At 39.7% G+C, this 25,089-nt stretch overlaps 1 protein-coding gene across 2 annotated transcripts in view; it reads left to right on the top strand.

Moving 5' to 3' along the window:
• The first annotated feature begins 7,622 nt into the window (after positions 1-7,622).
• Positions 7,623-25,089, top strand: part of STX7 (syntaxin 7) — a 46,673-nt gene continuing 29,206 nt past the window's right edge. For both annotated transcript variants that reach the window (XM_045544381.1, XM_045544382.1), the window contains exons 1-2: positions 7,623-7,820; positions 15,297-15,448. In XM_045544381.1, the coding sequence (XP_045400337.1) occupies positions 15,364-15,448 (85 nt within the window). In that variant the 5' untranslated portion in view covers positions 7,623-7,820; positions 15,297-15,363. The remainder of the gene's footprint in view (positions 7,821-15,296; positions 15,449-25,089) is intronic.

Here is a 25,089-nt window from a genome sequence, read left to right as displayed (position 1 = left end):
GTGTGTGCAAATGTCATTAATGAATCCCACTAGCAGATATTTAGATTGTTCCCAAATGTTTGATATTTAAAACAACACTGTGATATGTCATCTCGGCATACTTGTCTGAGCATTTCCTCAGAATAAATTTCTACAGGTGAGGTTAATGGGCTGAAGAGTTAGTACATTACATTTAAAAATGGCAGAAAGTCTGCAGCAATTTCCAGAGCTGCCACACTGTAAGACAGTATCCATCCCCCACACACCTATCTTTTAACAACACCAGGTATTGTCATTCTTTCTCATATTGCCTGTGTCTTAGGTCTGATGGTGCTGAATTTAACGTGAGCCCTGTGATCCTGGAGGACAGTGATGATTAAAGAAATCCCATGTTTTGGGACCTGGGAAATGACAATAGCAAAGAAGCACCTTCCTGCATGTGACTTAGAAAAGACTCATGGATGCCCCTTTGTGTTCCTATGACATGGCCAGACACTAACCCTCCAAATTCTTTTCCTCATAAATGATTAGCTGAACGTCTGATCTCCACCGATCACTAAGAACAAAATGCTCATTAACAAAATTTCAGTTAAGATTCTCTCCTTTCTCCAGGTCCCTGAACTTTGTTTGGTCCACCCCCAGCCTGAGCCAGCACACTGCCAGCTCCTCCTTAACAGCCACCCCCTCACCTCAGAGAATAGGCTGGATCTATGTTTGATCTTGTCACTCCCATTCACCCCACTTCCCCACACCCAATTCTTCCTAGTCTTGTTTACTCTTCTCTATAAAAGTCCTTTTACCTAACTCCTGAGACACTTGCAGATCTTATGGTCAAAATGTTTTCACTTTCGTAATAGCTCCTTCCCCCCATTGCAGTAACTTTTCAGCCTCTTCTTACTAAGTCCAGATTTGTTGGTTATTTTTTTTTTCAAGCCTAGATCCTTCAGGATTTTTTTTTCCGATTTGTTTTTTATTTGACAAGTCAAAACAACAACAAAAAAACAGCTTGTTTTATTTTTCTTGCACTCTTCTTTGTGTACCTTTGTTTGCTATTCATATGTGATTATTGGCTACTTCGGTTCCTTCCCGTACAGTTTATAGACTTCCCCAGATTCATGTAGCCCCAGGTGACTCCAGGACTTCAGCCATTTGTTCCCAGGAGATCCCCCTCACCAGAGCCATTGTCTTTGTCGACTTAAAAGGAAAAAGCTGAGGCATAATTAATATAGAGAGTTTATTTGGGCCAAGGTTGAGGACTGCAGCCAGGACACACTTCTAGGTGGCCTTGGGGAGTGCTCTGGGGAACAAAGCAGAGGCTCAAGTTTTTAAACATAAAAGGACAAATCAGGAGAGGGGGCAATTACAAAAGTTGTTCATCAGGAATTATCAGTGGTTTACAGAAATGACATTGGTTAGTGATTTACTATACGGTATTGAACTATAGATAAAGGTTATGGTGTCCAGCTAATGACATTTTATGGCTATTTGGTGTCAGTTAGAGCCTACATAGCAAGTGGCTTTAAGAGGTAACTATTTAACTCAAGGAGAAGTGAGATGTGACTGGTATTTCATTTAGAATGCCTCTCTGGGCCTGATAATTTAAAGGGGTTTGCATTTCTCAGATTAAGGATTTTTTTTTTCCTTCTCACATTATTGACCCCGCTGGGTCTCTGCACCTCTCCTGCACTGAGGCTGGATTTCCGCAAAGCCTCTGTTGTGCTGTGAGCGTGAGCCACACCAGCACCAGCGCACAGTTTCCAACCAATCCCATCCACAGAGGCTGTGGCTTCTCCCCCACTCCCCGCCTCGAACAATGCACAGTTCTCTGCTTTGGATCTGACTTTCCACAAAGCCTGGGTAACGCAACCCGGAAGTACAGGGGGCTTAATGTCCCACAGGGTGAACTTTGATCATGAGAATCAAGAGAAGGAAAAAAAGCAGCAGTAAATTTCTGTCCCTCTCCTCTATCCCTTACAACCTTGCAAATATTGTTGCATGGCATAGCGGTTCTATAAGGCTTGCCTGGAAGATATCCCAAGCCACTGGTCCTAAGTGGGAAAGCCATGATACCTTGGAGATACATCACTGTGTATTTGCTGTCCCTCCCATCCAGCCTTGCTTCCCTTTTACCTTGCTCTTGCTGCCCTAGGATTACTGTAAAACTTGAGCAAGTCAAGTTTTGCCTTCGCCTCTTAACACACAAGGAAAATCCTGATAGATCTGAAAGGAAAAGTGTCAGGGACAGGTGCAGGTTGGCAGCACTAACCACACGAAAAGAGGAGGGGCCAAAAAACAAGGAGGCCAGTGAGCATGTAGAACCAAACCTGCAACAGCCCAAGCAAGGAGCCAAAGAACTGAAACAACACCCCTCAGAAATCAACCCTGACAAAAAGTAGACAAATCGACAGTTACAGTCAGTGACTTCAACCCTCCTCTCCTAGTATCTGATGAGACAAGGAGGCAGAATGTCAGTCAAGTCCCCTCAAACACTAGCAACTAACTTGAACCAACTGAGATTTGTAAAATACTCCACCCAATAGCAGCATTTCACATTCCCTTCTCGTGCACTTGAAACAATCATAGATTATATTGCAGGCCATAAAACAGACCTTAACAAATTTAAAAGGTAGGAATCATACAAAGTTGGTTCTCTCACCATAAAGAAATTAATAGAAGAAAAATATCAGAAACACCACAAATATTTGGAAATTAAATAACACATTTCTTAAAGAAAACACCATTGGTCAAAGAGGATGTCTCAAGGGATATTTTTAAAATATTTTGAAATATTTATTAATATTTTATTAAAAAAGTAAAACTACAACACATCGAAATATGTGTGCTATAGCTAAAACAGTGCTTAGATGGAAATTTATACCAGTAAATGCTTACATAAGAAGAGAAGAAAAAGATCTCAAATAATTTTTTTTTTTTTTTTTTTTTTTTTTTTTTCAGACAAAGTCTCACTCTGTTGCCTGGGCTAGAGTGAGTGCCGTGGTGTCAGCCCAGCTCACAGCAAACTCAAATTCCTGGGCTTAAGCAATCCTACTGCCTCAGCCTCCCGAGTAGCTGGGACTACAGGCATGCGCCACCATGCCTGGCTAATTTTTTTTTATATATATTTTTAGCTGTCCAGGTCATTTCTTTCTATTTTTAGTGGAGACAGGGTCTTGCTCTTGCTCAGGCTGGTCTCGAACTCCTGACCTCGAGCGATCCTCCCACCTCGGCCTCCCAGAGTGCTAGGATTACAGGCGTGAGCCAACTCACCTGGCCTCAAATAAGAAACTTAAGCTTCCAGCTTAAGAAACCCGAGAAAAAAAGGAACAAATTAAATTCAAAGCAAGTAGAAAGATAGAAATAATAGAGATCAGAACAGAAATCAACAAAATTGAAAACAGAAAAATAATTTTAAAAAATCAATGGAATCAAAAGCTTAAAAGAAAATCTCTATTCAGGCTGACCAAGAAATAAAAGAGAGGATGCAAATTACAATATCAAGAAAGAAAGAAGAGGCCAAGCGTGGTGGCTCATGTCTATAATCTTAGCACTCTGGGAGGCTGAGGTGGGCGGATCGCTCGAGGTCAGGAGTTCGAGACCAGCCTGAGCAAGAGCAAGACCCCGTCTCCACTAAAAATAGAAAGAAATGACCTGGACAGCTAAAAAAATATATATAAAATATTAGCTGGGCATGGTGGCGCATGCCTGTAGTCCCAGCTACTAGGGAGGCTGAGGCAGAAGGATCGCTTAAGCCCAGGAGTTTGAGGTTGCTGTGAGCTAGGCTGACGCCACGGCACTCTAGCCCGGGCAACAGAGAGAGACTCTGTCTCAAAAAAGAAAAGAATATTTAGGAAGTAAAATGAGAAACAACTCTACCAATCATCATGCTACAATTGTCCATGTAAGAGTTTCATAAGATGAGATGCCTATTTATTACCTCTATACCAGAGCAAAATCTGTTCTGTGTTTGACATATGACTGGGCACTTGTGTGGTCTTGAATAGAAACAAAGTAGACTGTAGAGAGACAAGAAAGGTGCTTAAAAATAAAGCACAACTAAACTAACTCTTGATTATTAAAATATTAGTTTAAGCTAGCACAGATTTCTTAAAACAGCTGTGGTTTTTCCATTGTACTCTAAATCAAAAACAAACTTTCATAAGTCAACGTGTCCCTCACATTTACTAATAAGTTCCTATTGCTACATTTACCTTTCTGTGCCTTTTACTTCATTGGCTTTACCAGCAGATCCCATAATGTACATTTAAAAAATATTTTTAGTTCAGTGACTATTAAATGAACAGGTAATTATCTCCTTCTATTCACTGGGATTGCTATTCCAGACACTGGAGTTCTCTGTCCTACATGGCAGAGGTTATATAGGTGGTATTTATGTTAATATGAACACAACAAGTCTGCAGATAACATTTTGCACTCAAGAACTTCTGATTGCCCTTCAATATTTCTACAAGAAGTCCCAAATCCCCAAAATTATTAGCTCTGAAAAATCCCAAATACAAGCCTTCAGCCATAGGTAACCTCTGCACATGTAAAGGATTCGTTTTGGGAGAAGTGACATTATCACATGTCTAATCAGGAGACTTTCTAAGCCCTACCAGGGTCCAGGCATCTGGCTGAATTTCACTTGGTAGCAGGCAGATGCTTAGATGGAATACTATAAATGTCAGGGACTCTTTTATAACTCATTTATCTCTAAATGTTGCAAGATTATTTTAGACTATATTTATTTTTTTCCACACAAAGGGGTGAAATCTTACTTTTGGGTTTTCAAAAGATCTGGACGGAATCCTCTCATATTTTAAAATGACACATTGGAATGAGCCCAGGAGGAGGATTCAACCAGCTAAGCTTTGGTCCTAGTGCAGTGAGTAACTAGCAGGGCACTTAACCTAAGGTTCTTCTTCTGTGGTGTATTATTGTACCTTCCCCTCCCATAGCCCAGGTTCTACCAAAGGTAACATGAATGGATGTTTGGAAAGTTCACTAAACCTCATGCAGATGTAAGGTCTTTTCATGAGAGTTGCTTCGATGGTTGAAATGCCTCTTCCTTGATTTCACCAATCACTTCCTAATTCTCAAGCATAATGCACAACTTTCAGTTCTGTATTTACTTGAACTTTCTGTGCCAAGTTACATCATAGACCATTCCTTCTTTCTGAAAAATTTTCCTTCATTATCTAATTTAACTTTTCCTTGTTCATTTCCTGTCTCACAGATTACTCCTTTTCAGGATTTTTCTTTCCCTGTCCATCTCTTAAATACATAACATTCCACACTCAGTGCACTCATCTCTTCCCAAAGCTCCATTCAGAATTCTATCTTGAACTCCAGCTCATATTTTCAAGTACCTGTAGGACACTGGGCATCTCAAATTGGAAATCACTTTCCCAGAATCTTAAATATGACAAATCCAAAGCTAAATTCATTGTCACTTTGCTCTATCACTTTACTACCTGCATCCTCAAACTGCCTTTGCTGTATTAGCAATCTTCGATCTCATGGAGTGAAATCATGTTCAGCTCAGTTTCATGTGTCTTAAGAGTAGGAGTCATTTCTTTCATACTCCATATCTAGTTGATTTCCAAGTCTACTTAAACATTTCTGAAGCCAGTTTTTACGTCTTCTCCAGTGTATTTTCCTGTACAGTCCTTCAATATCTCTGATATTGGGGAGACTCTTACTGGGGACATGCTATTATTGCAACAGCTTCTTCCATGGTCTCTCTCTCTGCATTCAGTCTCAGTGTTGTATCCTTATAATTTCCCCCACTTCCCCAGGGTTTTCTTCATTGCATGGAATTATGAACACCTCACACCCTTGCTTAAAATCTTTTAATGGTTTAACTCCTATTTGATAGTCGCTTAACATGACATAGAGGCATTTCATTATAAGAACTCCACCTGGCTTTCCAGTCTCATGTCCCTGCAATCCATTCATTATGCTTTATCTAAATGAACTTATATACAGATCCCTAAAAGTTTGCACTTGCCTATGATATTATGAATTTTTGTGTGCTCTTCTTTTTGTCTGGATTGTCCTTTCCCACCTTGTCTTACTGGTGAATTCTTATACATCTTTTAAGATTCTGTTAACACTTCTTCTTTGGAATTGTTCCCAACCTCACAATAAGCCACCCTGGTCACTGAGCTTTCATGGTGCTTTGTACAACTCTATATCATAGCACCTCCTACAGTGTCCTGGGAAGGATCCCACTTTTTGAGCTCCTTGAGGGAAATTCTATACCCTACTCATCTTGGTATCTACAGCATCTGCCACAGTACCTGGCACCTGGCAGCCTCTCAATGAACATTTGCTGAATGAATAGTATGGGAGAAAACCCTCCAGATTCTGAATTAGGATATCTGGACCTGTGATACTTATAATTATTTATGTGACTTCGATTAAGTTTCTTTAATCTGTGAAATGAGGAAGTAGAGCTAGATTTTCTGTAAGAGCCTCTCCAGCTTTAACGGTTGACACTATCGCTCATTATAGAGGTTGAAACAACATATTTTGGCTGATCACAGAATGTTTTGTAGAAATGTAAGAATATTAAAAAAGGTAGAGATTTCACATAAAAATCTGAATTTCCACTACATCTTGAAAAAGCAGATATCATAATTTGACTGTATTGGGCCAATATTCTTTAAAAGTCCACGATGGCTCTAGCTGAATCGCACTGCCCCTTTAGATGGGTGTGTGTGCCTTCTGCTTGGTCAGCATACTCACCTCTCCCTATTGCCCCCATTTCAGGAGGCAGAGCGAAAAGGTTGTTACTGATCATCACACTTGCGCTGTAGTTTTCGTCAGTACAGAAAAGATACAGGAAATATTTCTTGTAACCATTTTTCGGTCAAAAGTAGGAAAACAGACTGAGAAGCCCTTGTCTTTCTTAGCCCTGGCTGACATCACTCATTTATGTACATATGTATGTAGAATATAAAACATCCTAGAATTCGCTCAGGTAGTACCAGTTCAAAATATTTTGGCTTTTGTTTTTTCCCCCCCTAAGTGCATCTGGACTTTTGATTTCACATGTCTTGATGACCCACCCTTTCAGAAAATAGTGTTGTCTTACCATAGGCAAAGGCTAAGCCAATCTATCTTCTAATTAATTTGGTGAGGTGTTTCTTTCACTTGAAGCAACTGATGCTTTTCGTCTAACAATTGCGTTGTTTGAATATTTATCACTGGAACCGTCTCTACTTGTTTCAAACCCTGTGAAAACTACGCCCTGCCTTTCAAGGATGCTTAGAAAGACTTGTATGTGGTTGGAAAACTTGCCGACTAAGTGAGCACTCGGAGGCGACTCTTCATTTATCCCTTCATTGTTCCTGCTACGATTGCGTATTTGCGCTTGCGTTTTTAAATGGAGCTGAGAATACGGTCTACTGCAGAGTTAAAGGTTAGGAAACAAAATAGGCATGAGCTGATGGGGCGGGGTGAAGACCCGAGTCCGGGGAGGCTGGCTTCACCCGATAAAGAAGACAACTGCCCTCCATCCCCTCTTCTGTTTTGCACACCGCCTAAGGCGTTCCCCATCCGCACGTCAGGCTTCAGTGAACAGCCCCATTGCAATTTTGCTGATACCCCCATTCCTTAGCTTGGAACCAGAGGGGGCGGGAGAGGGCCGCCGTCACTCAGCCCCACGGGCCAATGGGAGAGGGGCTAGCCCCGCCTCCTAACCTGGGCTGAGCTGCGGGCATGCGCACTGGCGTCCCAGCGCCGCCGCCGCCCATCAGCTGAGAATTGGCCCTGGGGGCTCTGAGGCCCGCGGGTGACCGTGGCTGGAGGAGTAGGAGGTGGAAGCCGAGGAGGTCGGGGTAAGAGAAGGCAGGGGAAGGGGTCCCTGGTCCAGCGCTCGGAGGCGCGGTGCCACTGCGGCTGCTGCGCCTGATTCGTGCGCGTTGTCAGGTGGCCGCCGCCCTGCGCGCTGCGGTGGGCGCTCGGGAGGCGAAGGGCCGGCGCTGCCTGGGCTCCCACGCGCCCGTTGCGCCGCACGCCCCCGGCCCGGTGCGGTGAGCGCCGCGTTCCGCATTCCTGACGCGGGGCTGGGGTCAGGCGGCGCCGCGGGCCGCGCTCCCGAGGTGCCCTGGCCAGTGGCGCGCACCCGGCCGGGCGGGCGCCGGGGCCGGCTGGGGCCCAGCTCGGGAATCCAGGTTCTGCCTGGAGCAAGACACGACCAGTTGGCCTCTTCCCCTTTTTAACTCTCGTGTTGAAAAAAACACGCTTTACACTTCTCTTCCCGAATAGAGAGGAACTGAGAAATACATGGCTAGAGCAAACGAACCGTATAGGTTTAAATAAATTTTTATATCTGCTTGGCTCTTATTTGTAAATAAATTAATTTTTCTTTACTTCAGGTCATTGCTTTCTGACTGTAATTATATATGATCTAAAACTTGCCCCAAATCTGGAAGAAAAGGTAGTAGTGATGAAATGCTGTGCTGTTCAGTGATGTTGGAGGTGGTCGGTTCTTCTGTTCTGAGGTGCCTTGAGCCCTACCTGGGCAGAGGCTGAGAAGTGTGTCTTGTGATGTGAACGAGCCTCTGCTTTGCAAGTCACTTGGAGAAGTTGGCCTCAGACTTGTGACTCGTTAAGAATTGTGCTCTAGTTTCAATCTTTCTGTAGAAGTTAATACGGTACCACATTAACTCATTAACGTCTACATTTTTCTTCTGATGTTTGACTTATGCTGCTCCTCATAACAAATCCATTTTGGTTGTGATCCCAAACTTTAGCCAATGGGCTGGTGGTTACAAATTAAATTGTAGAAAACATCCACAGTAAGCCTGGGTAAAGTTTGCTATGATTCCATTTAGCTTGAATGTTTAGTGTATGAAAGGGTGAAAAAAAATCCTTGGTATTGTGAACCAAAAGCAAATGGTGTAAATAGTTCTTTAGCTGAGCTAAAGAATGCAGTTATAGTTTGTATAGAGAATACTCATGTTGTAGACTGAGCACCCTCACATTCAGTTACTCTCTACGTTCCGGGCACTGTAGACACCACAAGATGACAAGGTTGTCTCTTCTGTTCCAAAAGTAGGGATTGATAACCAACAGTATACTAATTAGATCTGTTATGCTGTTAGACCTAATTATACTATTTATTCTCATTAATTAGTGATGAGAGTTATGAAGTAGTAAGTTAGAGAGATTGACGGAGAGTGGCAGGGTGGTGAGTTCTCACTTCAGATCAGAGCGGTCACTGGAGGCTTCTCAAGCATGTGATGAGATCTTGCTGGGGAGAAGGAGCCAGTCACATGGAGATCATGGGAAGAGCCTTCCAGAGATAGGAAATGGCACCCAGCAAAGGCTCAAGGCAGCAAGAAGCCTGGGACATTTAGGATCTGAAAGAAGGCACTGGAATTCAATGTTTCAGAAAGGGCAGTATTTACTAAATTAGGTTTGTGTTCTTAGGAAGCAGGTATATTTATTTAGTCATTCTTCAAATATTCCCAGGTACTGAGAATAGAGCAGTCCACAAAATAAACAAAAAACTGCCCCCTCTCCCCCAGTAACTTGACATTTTGGGGCACAGGGTGGAGGGAAGTCCAGTTGTTTATGCTGGTGCTCATGATTAAGAAAGTGATAATGACTGTTTCTTTGTGCAGTCTAAATTTATACAGCATGAGATTTATATTTAATAGAAATCTTAAGCATTCCACAATATATCCAATAGTAAATGAGGGGAGTGTTTGACACTTTAAGAATCCATTTTAAAATTTCCTTTGTTCATTCTTTTGTGTTCTTTAGACTCAGTCTTGAGAAGACTCTCATTATGAGCATTACACTTTGATCCTCCCTTCCCGTCTTTCTTTTTATAGTGTTTATATCTCTTCATAGAAAGATAATTATTGAGATGTTGTGATGAGCACTGTGCAGTAGAACATTCTGTGATGACAGAAATGGTCTATATGTGAGCTGTCCAAGTTGCTGGCCACATACAATTTTTTCAGCATTTGAAGGGTGTCTAGTGTGACTATGGAACTGAAATTTTTATTTAGCTTAATTTTAATTAATTTTAATTTCAAGAAAATAATAGGTGCAATGTAACAAGTGACATACAATATAAAAAGATGTAAATTGTGACATCAAAAACCTGAAATGTGGGAGGGGGCAGAGGAAAAAAAATGTAGTTTTTAATTTAATCAAAGTTAAGTTGTTAGCAGCTTAAAGTAGCCTTTTGTAAGATTTTTTTTGCTTTTATTATTTCTAATTGACACATAATTGTACATATTTATGGGGCACATGTGGTATTTCAAAACATATGTACAGTGTGTAATGATCAGAGTAGTTAGCACATTCATCAGCTCAAACATTTATCATTTCTTTGTGTTGAGAACATGCAAAGTCTGCTCTTTTAGCTATTTGAAAATATGAAAAAAATGTTTATTATAGACACACTTTAGTGCTATAGAACACCAGAGCTGATTCCTCCTGTCTAAGCTGTACCTTTGTGTCTATTAACCAACCTTTTCCTATCTCCTTTCTGCCTTCCCCTCCCCTGCCTTTAGTGACCACTATAATTTAATTTTAAAAGCCCATTTAGTTAGTGGCTACTGTATCAGACAGTGCAGGTCTAGATAGTGAGTTATATAATTATTATTCTGAGCAGTGAAACTAGAAATTCTGAATGTGCTTTCACAAATATTCAATAAGAGCATTTTTTGTACATAGCAGCTCTGGACTAGGTACTCCAGACTGATGTGGAAAGGAAACATCTAAATAACCGGGCATTTATTTAGCCTGTATGCAAAGATCATAAACTTGTAAGTCAGTTTATAGTTGACTATATATGTATTTGTGTGTATATATTTTTACATTAAATATAGCCATTTGGCCCGCTTTATTTCTCACATCTTATCATCAGAAGAACCAAACATTGTGGCCTTTTACGTTTCACTTTATTAGAGAAAAGGAGAAAGCTAGTCTGCTGTGTTAACTTGATCAACTGATGTAGCTATCTCAAACCTATTTCTTCATCTTAGGAGTGGGGATAGCAAAACTTCATATGGGGCCTGCAGAGAGGTGGTAAATTTGGTTTTTGTAATTGAATGAGTTCACCTGACCTTAATTTTGTTATGCAAGAAAGCATTATGGTTTAGTGTTTTAAAAACATGGGCTCTAAAATTTAGTTTCAAGTTTTAGCTCTTTTGCTTATCTTAAGTTACTTATTCTCATTATGCCTCAGTTTCTTCATGTAAAAAAATCACAATAATAATTATACTTATAGGCTTGTGGTAAGAATTAACTGAGAAAATAAATGTAAAAGTCCTAATTGCAATGCTTCAGAAATAGTAAGTTCTGAGTAAGTGTTGGCCAGTGTTAATCTTGTTTTATTTTTACATATCTTTCTTCTCCATCATTAGCAAATTGTTTTACATTATTCACGCAAGACTGAGCTGGTCACATTTGTGCCCTTTCTCTAAGGAAATTCCAGACAATCCAAAAGTAACAGCACTTTGGGTGAATGAAGCTCAATTATCTCACCAGCAGGAACTTTCTTAAATTTAGTTGTTTGAGTAAAAGGGTTGAGAAAAACTGATTGTGTTCGTGACTAATTAGTAGATTCTCTGGAGAGGAAAAAAGGTGGCCTTAAAAGAAAACAGGAAGAAGACTTAGGCTAGACTGGCATGAGTTTTGAAGGTTAAGGAAAATGCTGCAGTACTATGCTTGAATTGACAGGACTGTGATTATACCCTCTCTTTGGGGGAGAGAGTAGGCCTCAGGTGATTGTGTGGTTGTGTGGTTCTGAGGCAAGTGAGGTTGTCATAGTCTCGTGCTGATGCTGGTCCTGCAGATGCAAGAGCAGATCATACCTTTCCTCTGTGTAGGATAGAAAAGCACTTGGTCCCTGGATGTGCATTATCTCTTTTTGATCCTGGCAGCAGACCCAAATGCTAAGTGTCTCACCTAAGGTAGAGATTTCTGGTTGCCAGTTCCACTGACAGCTGAACAGGCAGTTGGTGATTTCTTGTAGCTTCAAAGACATGTAGACATTAAGAGAGAGTTAAGAGTATGACTTGGAGAGACATAGTCTCCCTGTGAGACTCATTCGTGTATAGTAAAATGGAACCACGGGGCGGGGGGGGGGGGTAGCTCCCCAAGGAGAGTACATTAATAAGAAACAAGCATTTTTCTTATATAATATTTTTCTGTTGGCTGTAAGCCAGTTTTCCCAGAGATCTAGCTGATAGAGGGAAAGAAGAAAGGAAGATGTCATTGAGCAAGAGAAAGTCATCTTTATCCATACGGTGGACGATTACTTGGCAATAAAAAGGAACAAAGTACTGATACATGCTATAATACAGATGGACCTTGAAAACATGCTAAGAGAAAGAAGTCAGTCACAAAGGACCCATACAGTACTATTCTGTTCATAAGAAATGTCCAGAATAGGCAAACCTACAAGGACATAAAATAGATGAGCAGTTGCCTCTGGATGGGGAGAAGTGAGGAGTGACTGCTAATGGGGATGGACTTTCTTTTTAGAGTAATGAAAGTGTTCTAAAAGTGATGCGTTGATGCATGTATAACTTGGAATATATTTTTAAAAAATCCGACAGTCGGGATCGTGGTGGTGCTGGCAGCACAAGAACCAGTGGCAGGGACTCCAACAGTGTCTGCCTGGGCCTCTCCATGATGTCCAAGGCCAAGGAGGCCAAGAAGCTGGCAGGCCGCATGGTTGTGGAGAAGCACGTGAGGAATAACGAAGTGCTGGGAATCGGGAGTGGTTCCACAATTGTCCATGCTGTGCAGCAAATAGCTGAAAGAGTAAAGCAAGAGAATCTGAACCTCGCCTGTATTCCCACTTCCTTCCAGGCCTGTCAGCTCATCCTGCAGTATGGCTTAAACCTCAGTGACCAGAGATTGACCTTGCCATTGATGGTGTTGATAAAATAGATGCTGATCTCAATCTCATCAAGGCACTGATGGGAAATGTGAAATATCTGTTTCTTTAATGATTTTGTTGTTAATTTTCTTTTTCGGTTTCTTTATTACTACTTGCATGGTTTGACATCAGAAGTCATCATCTTTTTATATTGTTTGCAGATTGAAATAAAACAGTGTGGTACCAAAAAAAAAAATAGGATTGTATACTTTAAATGGGTGAATTGTGTGGTATGTGAGCTCAATAAAACCATTTTTTTTTAATGCAGAATTTAGAGATCCAGTTGGTGGTTTGTAGTGCTTGGTTAGTGTTGGCCACCTTGAATCCCCTAGTCTGGTCTTGTTCTGTCTGGGTCCGAGTTCAAGGCTATCTGGAAGAAAGTTTATTTCTGCTGCCCCACTGCAATGGTCCAGCTGTCTGACTTGAAGTTTGAATTTATCCTTTTACGAAATTGGTTTTGGGTCTATCTCTAGGGTTTGGTGGGAGCCAAAGTAGATAAGCTGGACATGCAGATGAACTGGACATGTAGAATGATGAAGGAGATTGGAGAGCATCTTAAAGCCCCCAAGACTTTCAGGGTGGCCAGGCACATACCGTGATACACTGGAGTTCCAGGCATGGAACCTGTACTGTTCTTCTGCTGGTCTCAACAGTTCAGTTATTGTACTTCCTGCCAATATTATCTGTTAGAACAAAACACATATTTCTTTGTGACCTCTTTTCCCCTACCAGAAATCTCTAGTAGTTTCTTCTTGAAACATATTTAAACTAAACTAGGATGCAGGGCCCTCTCTCTTCTGTGGCATTAGTTCTGTGTGGTAGCAAGCCTGGGTAGCTTAGGAATCAGACCCCTGGGGTTGAATGCCACCTCTACCTGTGGGTTGTATTACCTTGACCGGTTACTTAGTCTTTATAAGCCACAGTTTGCTCATCACTAAAGCAGGAATAATGCTGCCTACTTTAAGGGGGAGGTTGTGAAAATTAAATTAGTCTATGTGAAATACTTTTCATTTCACAGATGTGTGATAAATGTTAAGTCATTCCTCGCTTTCCTTTTCTGTGTAGTCTCCTACTTGCCCCAGCCATGAATCATCTGATCCAGGGTTGGTCAGGAACCTCCCCTTCCTTTGGTAAATACCACACTGTGTGTGCCCTTTCCATACATTCTGGGTCTATCCACCCCAGTCTTCATGTCCTTGTCTTTGTTTTTCTCCATATCTGTCATACCCAAGTATCCAGATCTTACATTTCTGTTTCATAAATTCTTTCTAGGCAAGAGCGATAGTGATATTTCATATTTGTAGTCTCTCTCACTTTTGCCTAGCATGTAACCTTATATTGATTTGAATTTTTTTGTTGGTTTACATTATTAACTTTATGCTAAACTTTTCTCCTATATGACAAACTTGATTTGCATAGATACTTTATCGTTGTTTTTTGTTTGTTTTGTTTTGCTTTATTTGCATCTCCTAAGTGCTTACTAGAAAGCTGGGTGTGTAGCAGACCCTTAGTAGTGAGTTGGCTTACAAACTAACCACCAATAACTCAGCAGTGTTACAGCACACACTCAGTGAAAGATGGGGTAGGAGTAGTTGCAATTCTTTGCTGTGCACAGTTCTGTAAGCGGGGACATCCCTTTTCAACCTTCTTTCCAAACCCTGAGTGGTGTGTTGTGGATTGAAGAAGGAAAGAACGTCATCTTACCTCCTTCCTATAGCGGTATCCCAGTATCCCTTTTATCCTGAGATGCTGGCTGCTGGAAGAGGGAGGAGAGTCTTTCGTTCTCCTTGCTCTGCCAGGAATGTGTGATGAGCATTTTATAGGACATTTTTTCTCTTCTCAGTAGTTGGCTCTGCTATTTCAAATTTAACCTTTCCTGTTAAAATTAGAGACCTGTTAGTCATATGTTCCTGAGCTGTTCCTGTGTGTGTTAACTTAGATATAATGAAATTTCTAGGGATAGCCTTAAGTCTGCGTTCCGTTTAATAAATATTTAAATGCCTGTTCTATGCTAAGAGTTGTTTTAAATGTCGTAGAAAGATAAATAGCATGTGGGCCCTGACTTATAATTGTTCACACTTTAGTTAAGGAAAAAATTTATAAATAATTAAAATTATACACAGAAGAGGGACTTAATAATTCTTCCTTAGAGAGATCAAAGAAATTTTCAAAGGGAATATATAATTTGAACCTATTTTCATGGTTTAACATGTAACATGACTCTCTCCATTTTTTTTTTTTAATAGACATGAGAGTTTTGCTGTCTGATATGCTAGCTGGCCAGATTTCAACCCTGTTGGGTTAATCAAGTTTGTTCTTGTAACCTCCCAGATTGATAATTTGGAAAATGTAAGCCAATGACTTTAAAAATATAATTATATGTTTTTTCTTTTGTATTATTTAGGTGACTGCTTAAGAAAACTGCACAGACCGCCAACATCTGATGAAATTAGTGAATAAGCAAATCAGTCATGTCCTACACTCCAGGAATTGGTGGTGATCCGGCCCAGCTGGCACAGCGCATCTCTTCCAACATCCAGAAGATCACACAATGTTGTGAGTTGAGTTTTAAATTGACTTTACTGATTGTTTAAATTCTTAGCTAGACTTGGTGGAGGTTCATAAAAGGCCAACTCTAGTGAATGAGAGGGCGAGGAGCATTCCCCTAAGAACAGATTTTAAAAAGTGATAACTATTTAGAGTAAATAGAAGAGAATTATATTAGAGATAATACTTCTTGCATTTTTCTGTAGAGAGCCAGGGGCAGGCACATAATACATTATTTCACTAGTGAAATAAAGATTTAAAAGGATAATAGATACTTATATTTGCTTTAAAATCATCTGGTTCTAGATGAGATGATGAGACTGTTGACTCAGTCCCATAGGTTTGGAACTGAGGAACGCTATGCTACCAAGAGCTTTAGGGACATATGTTCATTAAAAATAAAATCTGGTCAGATATTGATTAGGTTGATTTTGTAAAGGGCAAATACGTAGCACATTATTAAGGAGCAGGGAAGAACTAAGGAGGTGATATTTTAATCTATTGAGGCAGGTATGATAGAAGACCACAAGCTCCATTCCCCACAAATTATCTTTTGCTACACTTGTCAGAGGCAGAATACCCGTAGACTGATCCAATGTGGCACTTTGTTAGATAGTATTCCTTCTCAAAATATGTGTAAACAGTAAAAAATCCACTGTAGCAGATTTGAGCCTATAGGTTTTTTTTTTACGTTCTTTTTCTTTCTAAATTATAGCTAATCAAATACCATGGATTATTCTAGTCATCTTGCTGTCAGTGTTTGACCCTGTGGGCATTACCTGAACTCTTTCAGAGAATGTTAATAAAGTTTAATCTTCAGCCTGCTTCCTTAAGGCTACTGTCTTTACACGGATGGTAAATTGGATTTTACAAGCATGGCCTCATCTCCATATTCCAAGTGCAAATGAAGTAATAGAGGGAGACGGAGGTACTCTTAACCTTTTAAAGAAACTTTCCAGAATCCTACTCACTTCTGTTGTGTTACTGACCAGGTACATGGCACACTTAGCTGCCAGGGAGGCCAAAAAAGTCTTTGAGCTGGATTTCAGTGTGCTCACTAACACTGGGCCATTTGAGGAAAAAAAAACGAGAATCAATATGTATTAATAGTAGGCAACTAGCAGACTCTACCATGGAAGGAGAAAGGAGGTCAAGGAGAGGGTTGCATTTTTCACCACAAAAGGGAGAGTCTAGTGAGAATATAATTGCAAAAGAAACATCTTTGAGGGTGAGAGGAAAGAGCCACTAGGAAGTGGTTTACCTTTCATCGGCCATAGAGAGGCCACGGCAGAGTGTGAAGCAGATGGAGGTCTGGTGGGTAAAGGCAGAGGAGATCCTGTCTGCGTGGGTCTGTTTTTACGTGAAATATGAGGCAGAGTCATCAGATAGAGAATGGGAGGGAAAGCTGTTGGAAGTTTATGGAAAGAAGAGAAAGTGGACAATTGAGAGAAGAGAAATAGAAAGAAGAGAAGGTTTTGACACTTGAGAGAATGAACCTCCTAGGGAAGTGGAGAAGGGGGTTTGGCAGGTTGAGTACACATTTGAGATTTGGGGTTGTGAATTTGGTGAAACCAGTCATCACGGTGTATTTTTCTAATTCTGAGATTCATTGTCTAAATGAAGGGGAGTTTAGATTTAGATAGAGTAAGTTATTGTTAAAAATGTAACCTACCATCCAGCAGGCATTACTGATAAGGGCTGTGCAAAAATCACGTGAAAGTCAGAAGTGTGAAATTTCAGTTCACTTTTTCCCCACCATCTGGTAATGCTAATAATACTAGATGTGAGAATAAAGTAGTACTTTGCACCACATTTAGGTTTTTCTCTTCACAGTACATTTGCATCTTTTGAAATTGTGTCAGTACAAGTTATCTGATTTTATAAGACAAATCTAAAGAGAGGATCCTGTAAGTAAGGTAATATGTAGTTAGATTATGGGCTTCTGTTCAACTAAAGCTAAAGTCTTCCTGAGTATTGCAGTGGGAAAGTTTATTTTCACATTGGTTTTGATCAGGTAAATGAAAACTTATAAAATATTGAGTTTTGTGGTTTAATGTGTACCCGAAAGGAAAATAGCAATTAAAAATTTTTTTGATTCTGGGAGGAGCCCAAGAATAACAAATAATAAGATTGGAATTTTGCTTTCTTTTACTGGTATTATATTCTAGCAGTTCTACTTTGCAAATAATAGGAGAGATGAAACAAAATGTTTTTAAACTTAAATGTTGTGCGTTTTTTTTTGTTAAATCACTTTTTGTTAGAAATAATGTGTAGTTTTATGCATTTGCTTCACTAGTAAAGCATTCACTAGTAATCCATATTATAATGATACAATTTATATTAAACATAAAATATGTAAATATTATAAATGCTTACATATAAAATATATTAGAAATATAATTATTAAAATAATGCAACTTTTAAAGAATAAGTTAAATAGGTATAACACATAGAACTTTATTACAGATTTCTCTGTAGAGAAGTTAAAATGATTAAGAAAATATTTTTCTCCTATAGGAGAAAGTGTTCTGTTAACTCTGTAAGAGAATCGGCAAGGCCTTTGTGCTTCCCATGCGCCATCCTTTCCCCATAGCATAGACAGTGTTCTCTGCTACTGGCCTAGCATGGCATCTAGTCTTTTTCAACCCAGTGCTCCAGGCAACCATTCCCTGTAAACTGGAGTTAGCATGCAAATAAAGCCATTTGTTATCCCGGGTCTAGAAGATCGTCATGTATCTAAGAAATGCTTAGATTTAATTCTCAAACTTTGGATTGAGATGTTCAAAAGTAACATTTTTATTAGCAACATCTGGAGATTATATATATATATATATATATACATACACACCTGTTTACCTTCTCTCATCCCTCTGTGTTTTCTTTGAGACAAACTCCTATGATATATAGTGTGAGAATAAATAAGCCTTTATGGGTTGAAAGGGCTGAGCCTATTATATAGGTAAGGCAGAGTAGAATATTTTCACAGGGGCTATTCATCTTTGCCCAAAGACAAACAATATAGAAGAATGTCTTCAGAACACACAGAACTCATGTTTTTAAAAGAGGCAGAATAAATATATTGAAATTCATCACATACATAAAGAAGGGGTTTTTAGATCAAATTTTTTAAAATAGCAGTATTATTTATATATTGCATATTACCCAAATTATTAGTGTACAGCTCTATGAATTATCTCTTACAATGCCACAAATGTTAAGGAGTAGAAATTATCAGCCCTGTGAAGCCCTTCTCATGCTTATGCCCCCTCCATGCTCTTTAAAGATAACCAGTATCCTGACTTTTAACATTACTGGTTAATTTTCATGTTTTTTGTAACTTTATCTAATAGGAACAAGGATTGTGTTTTATTTTGTGTTGGGCTTCTTTATCTCATTATGTTTCTCTCATTATGTTTGTGGGGTTCATCTGTGTAGCTGCAGGTCATTTGTTTTCCTTACTCTATGTTATTCAATATTTAAACATGCTACAGTTCATTTATTCCTTCTACGGTAGATATCTGTAGAGTTTTACATATTTTGTTTTGTTTTGTTTTTGCTGTTATGAACAGTGCTTCTCTGAACATTCTTGTATGTTCTTTTGTTGCATGTATAGGAATTGGGTTGCTGGCTCATAGATCGTGTATGTTTAGCTTTCATAGATAAAGCTAAACAGTTTCCTAAAGTGATTCTACCAGGTTATACTCGTGTCAGCCAGTGTATCAGAGTTCATATTGCACAAAATCCTTACCAACATTTGGCATTTACAGCCTTTTAAATTTTACCCATTTAGCAATAGTTTTATCCCATTGTGGTTTAATTTGCAATTCTCTGATTAGAATCAGATTTTTGAGAATGTAGCTGAGTTAGGAAAATCAGTGAGACAATAGGAAAAGTTTTTAATCAGGCAAGCTGTATGTGCATGCAAGTCCGGTCCTGAAATCAGATCCAAATGGCAGTGTGACCTTGCGTAAGCTGTCAACTTTCCAGGACGTGGTTTTCTTGTGTATATTTTTGTGGGCTAGATTATGGTATCTTCCAGCTTTAACAGGCTATAATCTAATTCTAACCAAAGTTTTAAAGAGTCCAGAACGCTCTTCTAACATATGCAGGATTATTCTTTTTGCTATTAAGAGGCCAGTTGCCATATCTGGATCCGTAATGCATGCTCACAAAACCCCCTAATAGAAGCAGCCATTCACAGAACCAGCTAGAGTTCCACCAAGACTCCCTGAGACTGACTTATTATTTCTAAGTGTTAGGAGATGGAGAGTTGTAGCATAGAGGTTTCTGGTGTGAGTCTTGTCAGAATTAACAAAATTATGTATTGAAGGAGATTGAAAAATAGAAATGAGAATAGCTGACCATGAAACATAGTCCTTGAGATAAAATATTCCCATATATAACATAGTATAGTAAGTTTTACCACTAGTGCTGATGAGAATTCTAGTATTTGAGTAAGTATTTTTTTTAAACGATAATACACAATAGGAATTAGCTACTAGAAAGTAAACAAAACAGGTACATTGGATATATAAAATCTACTCGTCAGATATTATGAGTGCAGAAGTTTCTGCTGAAATATGCATCATTCTTTGCATGTGTTTGTGTGTTTGTTTGTTTTCCAGAAAATTTGGGAAGACAGGGCTTTCTAGGGGATCATAAAGTATGAACTCAAGCCCATATTATAAATGATAAGAGCAGGTGACTGAAAAATATTTTTGTTAAATCTTCATTTGTTTCTTTTTTGTCGTATATCTCCTACAGATTAAAGTTGCCCAACAGTCTTGTTTAGAGTTGAAAAAATACTTTTGATTTCTGTGTTGTAATTAGCTTGTCATGCTATGCGTGTACTGCTTGTTTATTAAGGAGGATCGTTCTATGGCTCTTGTCCTCATAAGGTTCTTATGACTTTGAGATGAAATAAAGTCTATATAAATGTGTGAACTCTTGTTGCTTTTGAGAATGAACACTGTTCTTTCAATTAATTAGGGTGTGGTGAAGGAGACACTTGTTTTTGCACCTTAACACATAACTGCACAAAAGGGAAGCTAATATCATCAACTTCTCTTTTTAAGGGTGCCAGGGCAAGCTTTTCCTTATAAAGGAGCTCCAGTCCTCAGAAGTTAATGAATTTATTGGAACTGTATGTTTACTCGGAAATTGAGAATGTTTCTTTTTTTCCTGGGGTAATGTCTTGGTAGGATGGGAAGGCAGTTTATAGAGGAAAAGGAGTTGAAAACTTACTCCTTCCCACTCCCTTAAAATGCTGTTGGAGATACTTACTTCTAAGGTCACACATCTGAAAATATTTCGTTAGAGTTTTTTTTTTCACCCTTGAGGAGAAAAACTTCAGTAGCTTTGATTTTGTTGTGATTTTCTTCATGCCTAAGGCATTGACATAAAACAGGTGTGAAAATTAATGTCTTATCCATGGGAATTTTAACAGAGCATGACAACGTTTTCTTGTCTTCAGTGACTTTTCCTATGTGAACATGAGTGGTGTTTATGAACAAATGGGAATGAACTCTTTTTTGTTTGTTTTATGAACTAAATCTTTCAGATGTGGCTCCAGGGTGCTTCGGGGAGCTTTATCCCTTACTGCTCTTGTCTGTGAACCATCCACATTCCTCTGCCTTGAACATAAACTTTCTTAACCCTTGGTTCCAACCCCAAACCATGATAGTGGGTGTCTTCACTCCCTATATTCAATCCAAGTGCAAATTCTATTGGTTCTACTTGCCAAATTTGGCTGTTTCTATCTCTGCCATTACCGCTGAGGTCCAAGCTGCTGCTATTTCTTTGGATGACCGCAGCCTCCAAATTGTTCTCCCTGCTTCCATTCCTGTGTATTTCAGTCTTCTCCACATAGTAGCCAAGGCCAGTTTTTAAAACTATAAATCACATCATGTCATCCTACAGCTTAAAACACAGCAGTGACTTCTGTGGTTCTTATAATCAAATCTTGACCATGCCCCACACCATCCCCCAAGATCTGACCCCTGTCCCCACTTGTCATCTACCACTCTCCCCCTTGGATGCTGCCACATTCCAGCCACATAGCCCTTCTTTCTGCTTCTCGAACAGCCCGGCTCATTCTTACCTCAGGGCCTTTGCACTTGCTACTCCTCTGCTTCAAGTATCTTCCCAGACATCATATAACTGACTCCTTCTTGACATTTGGGTCTTAACTCACAAAGCCCACTTCCTTAGGGATGTCTTCCCTGACCTGTCATTTTGCTTCCTCCAGTCATTCTTCTTCTCATTAACCTCTTTTGTTTTTATATTTTCTTTTTACCAATAAATTCAAGTACTGTTATTGTTTACTTATTTTCTATGTTTCCTATTAGACTCTTGGCTCCCTGACAGAAAGGACTTAATATGTCTTAGCTGCAGAAGTATTTACACCTTGTTGTATTCTTTCATTTTTTTAATGAAAATGAGATCATCCTATATATATTTTTTTGCTGCTTGCTATTTTCCTCTTCTATATTAGCTACATAATTTTCCGTTATATGGATATGCCACACATTATTTAACCAATCCTCTGTTAATAGACATTTTATCATAAGATTATCTGTTTAAAAGTTGGGAAACTTATCATTTATGCTGTTTCCACAAATGAATCCTCTGAGTTCTATATAGATTAAAACAAAGTACAATGCTGACCATGTAAAAATCCTCATATGTATGTTTTTACACTGCTTTTATTTAAATATTATTATAATTATTACTAGTTTTTTCACCATAAATATAATCAATACTCAATAATTGTGTTGAAGTGTAGCTTCTCTTTGATTAAAATACAGTTCATGGTTAGTTGTGTAACAGCCACTCAGCTGCCCTGTGAGGCTGCTCCCTGTACATTTTAGTTGGCTTGGTGCTGATATGGAGTTGAACAGTAGAAGTGAGGTATGGCTGGTTAGTTTTGGTTTCCCTCAATAGTTTTGATAATTCTTGTCCTAATCTCTTTGATCCCTGTTTGTTGTTTTCACTGATTTTTGAACAGTATTTTTCACTAAACAATAGTTGCCTTTTATATTTATTCCAAACTAGGTTTTTTTTGTAAAGCATTTATTAATTGGTTTGCCTGTTAGTTGCTTAGAAGAACCCAAATATCATACAAAACAGTGTTCTGCAAGTCTGGATACATTTATTTTTCCCAGTCTTCCTTTTTTTTATAGTGTCATTGCCATGATCATTATTTGAAGAAACTACCAGTGCAGTAATGTATTAGTAACACTGAATATGACCACCTACTTCTCTGCGATAGTTTGGTGTTCATCCCATATAAAGTTAAGAAACGCCCACAGACATCACCGAGATCCCCTCCAAATCTAAGGAGTGTTATTCTCCTATTTGGGAGAATGGAAGCCTTCAGCTAAAATCTAGCCCTGGCCAGAGGATTTGGGAGAAGAGTGGGGCAGGGTGGCCTGAATACATCCAGTGATTTTGGTTGTATAGTGTTACCTATACACCCTGCTTTATTCAACAGTCTCTTTCTGGAAGATATGTAAGCTAGTATTTTTTTTTACTATTTTTTTTTATTAATTGTTTACTTTGAGCCTTGGACTAGGTATTTTGTATTCCTTTTTTCTCCATTGTTATTTGATCTTTCAGTCAAACCTGTCAGATGAGAAAATTTAAGTTTGGAGTGGTTAAGTCACTTGCTCAAGTTCATAAGACAGTGAAGTAGGAAGGCTGATATTTGACCCAGGACAATCTGGTTCATAGACTGTGCATTTGGATCATGTCTGATTATGTATTATACCAGGGAATCACTTGTGCATTTATATTCATTCACTGCATGTGTATTTATTAAGCACCTGTGATGTGTTAGGGACTGTCCGGATGCTGGAGACAGGCAGGTATTTTTTGCCTTCATGGAGTGAACCTTAGTGAAAGCAGATAGACATAAAATAAATAAGTAAATTATATACTGTGTTAGAAGGAGACATTAAGTGTTGTGATATGCAGCAATGACAACAGACCGGTGGGACTCCAGTGTACTGGAGAGGGGATTGTATTGATAGAGTGCACCGGGAGTCGGGATGGGCCTTGCTGAGTTGCTTGTTGGGCACATATTTGAAGGCAGGAAGGGAATGTGTCCTATAGCACCTGGGGAGTGTTTTAGATGAGGGAACAGCATGTACAAGGGCCCTCAGACGGGAGCACACCTGGTGTTGGAAGAGTGGCGAGGAGGAGGGAGCGTCAGAGCTGGGCCAGGTTGGATAGGGTCTTGCAGGCCAAAGACTCAGGCTTTTGCACTGAGTGGGGCAGAGGCTTTGAGCAGAAGAGTGCAGTGCTGGTGAAGAGAGGCACATTGTTGGGCTCCACCAGGGTTTTAGGTTTGTCAAGTGGTTAGAATGAAGGGAGAGAGGGCATAGAGGATGTACCCAAGGACGTGGATATGGAGCTTAAATTGGGTTGGGAGGCAGGTAGGGAAACATGCATAGTGGCAGCAGGAGATGTAGGTTGGAGGCTCCTTGGAGTTGGGGCCAGAGGAGGGAGGTGGACACACAGAAGCTGGTGATCTGTAAGTGGAACGTATGAAACCAAGATTACAGAAGCGTGACAGTTACTGGCAGTGAGAAGGCGTTTGATGTGATTACAGAGTGTGTGGCTGAGGTGGGGGGAAGATAGAATCATTCTGGGTGAAGAGTGCAAAGAATTGAGGCCAGGAGGGTGGAAGGACCATTGATGTGTGTATTAAAATTGCAAAAATTGAGACGGGCAGTCCTGTTGGACAGAATGACAGCGAGGCAGGAGCTACAACCATAAGAAAGTGAGGAGGCAGCCAAAGGGACCAAAAATGACTAAATCTGCCCTAGGAATGGTGATGAGGTCTGGTGCTCTCTGTGTGTCTGTTCTTTCTTGTGCTTCTTGGCATTTAGCCTTTAATTCTGAATTTGTCTGTTTCTTTCCTGAGTTCCGTTAGTCTCTACTTCGTCACTACACATTATCTGGCCATCTTTTCTAGGAGTTTTTTGTGGTCTTCCTTTAACTGCAGTTGTCCCATTGGGTTTTTATTTTTTTTAATTCTTTGGGTATTTTGGGTTATAATCTTTACCATATCCACTTTGTGGCAACATTTTTTCCTGCTGCGTGTTCTTTGGAGGAAGTTTCACTGTTCTTTTCCGTATTTTTAAATAGTCTTGTGGGTGGTTGTTATACCTATTTTTTTTTTTTTTTATTTTGTTACTCAGTGGCATGAGTTTGATTTTCCTGGCGGGAGATTCCTGTGAAGGGAGAGGGAAGTGCCCAGTTTCTCTGCTTGGGGTCCCTTTCCCTCCTCTGTATTGCTCTGAGGGACTCTCTGCCCTTTGCTGCCCCCAGCACCTAGCATGCTATGGGAGGGCCTTCCCCTCCTGGTCATGACTTTTTTGCTAGTGACAATTTGGAGCTCTTCTTCCCCTGCTTTTCTCTGCAACCCCCATATTCCCTGTCCCAGCCATGTGGCTTCCTGCTCAGGATCAGCTCTTTTCTGTTGCTTTTAGCCATATTTACACATTTTTGAGAATTTGTCCATATTTACATGTTTTATGATAATTTCTCTGAAAATGTAATTTTTTTGGGGGAAGGGGACAGAGTCTCACTCTCTTGCCTGGGCTAGAGTGCCCTGGTGTCAGCCTAGCTCACAGCAACCTCAAACT

The sequence above is a fragment of the Lemur catta genome, chromosome 2 (genome assembly GCF_020740605.2).
Source record: "Lemur catta isolate mLemCat1 chromosome 2, mLemCat1.pri, whole genome shotgun sequence".
NCBI lineage: Eukaryota > Metazoa > Chordata > Mammalia > Primates > Lemuridae > Lemur > Lemur catta.
Note: the sequence above shows the minus strand (reverse complement) of the source record. Positions and strands in the feature narration are given on the sequence as shown.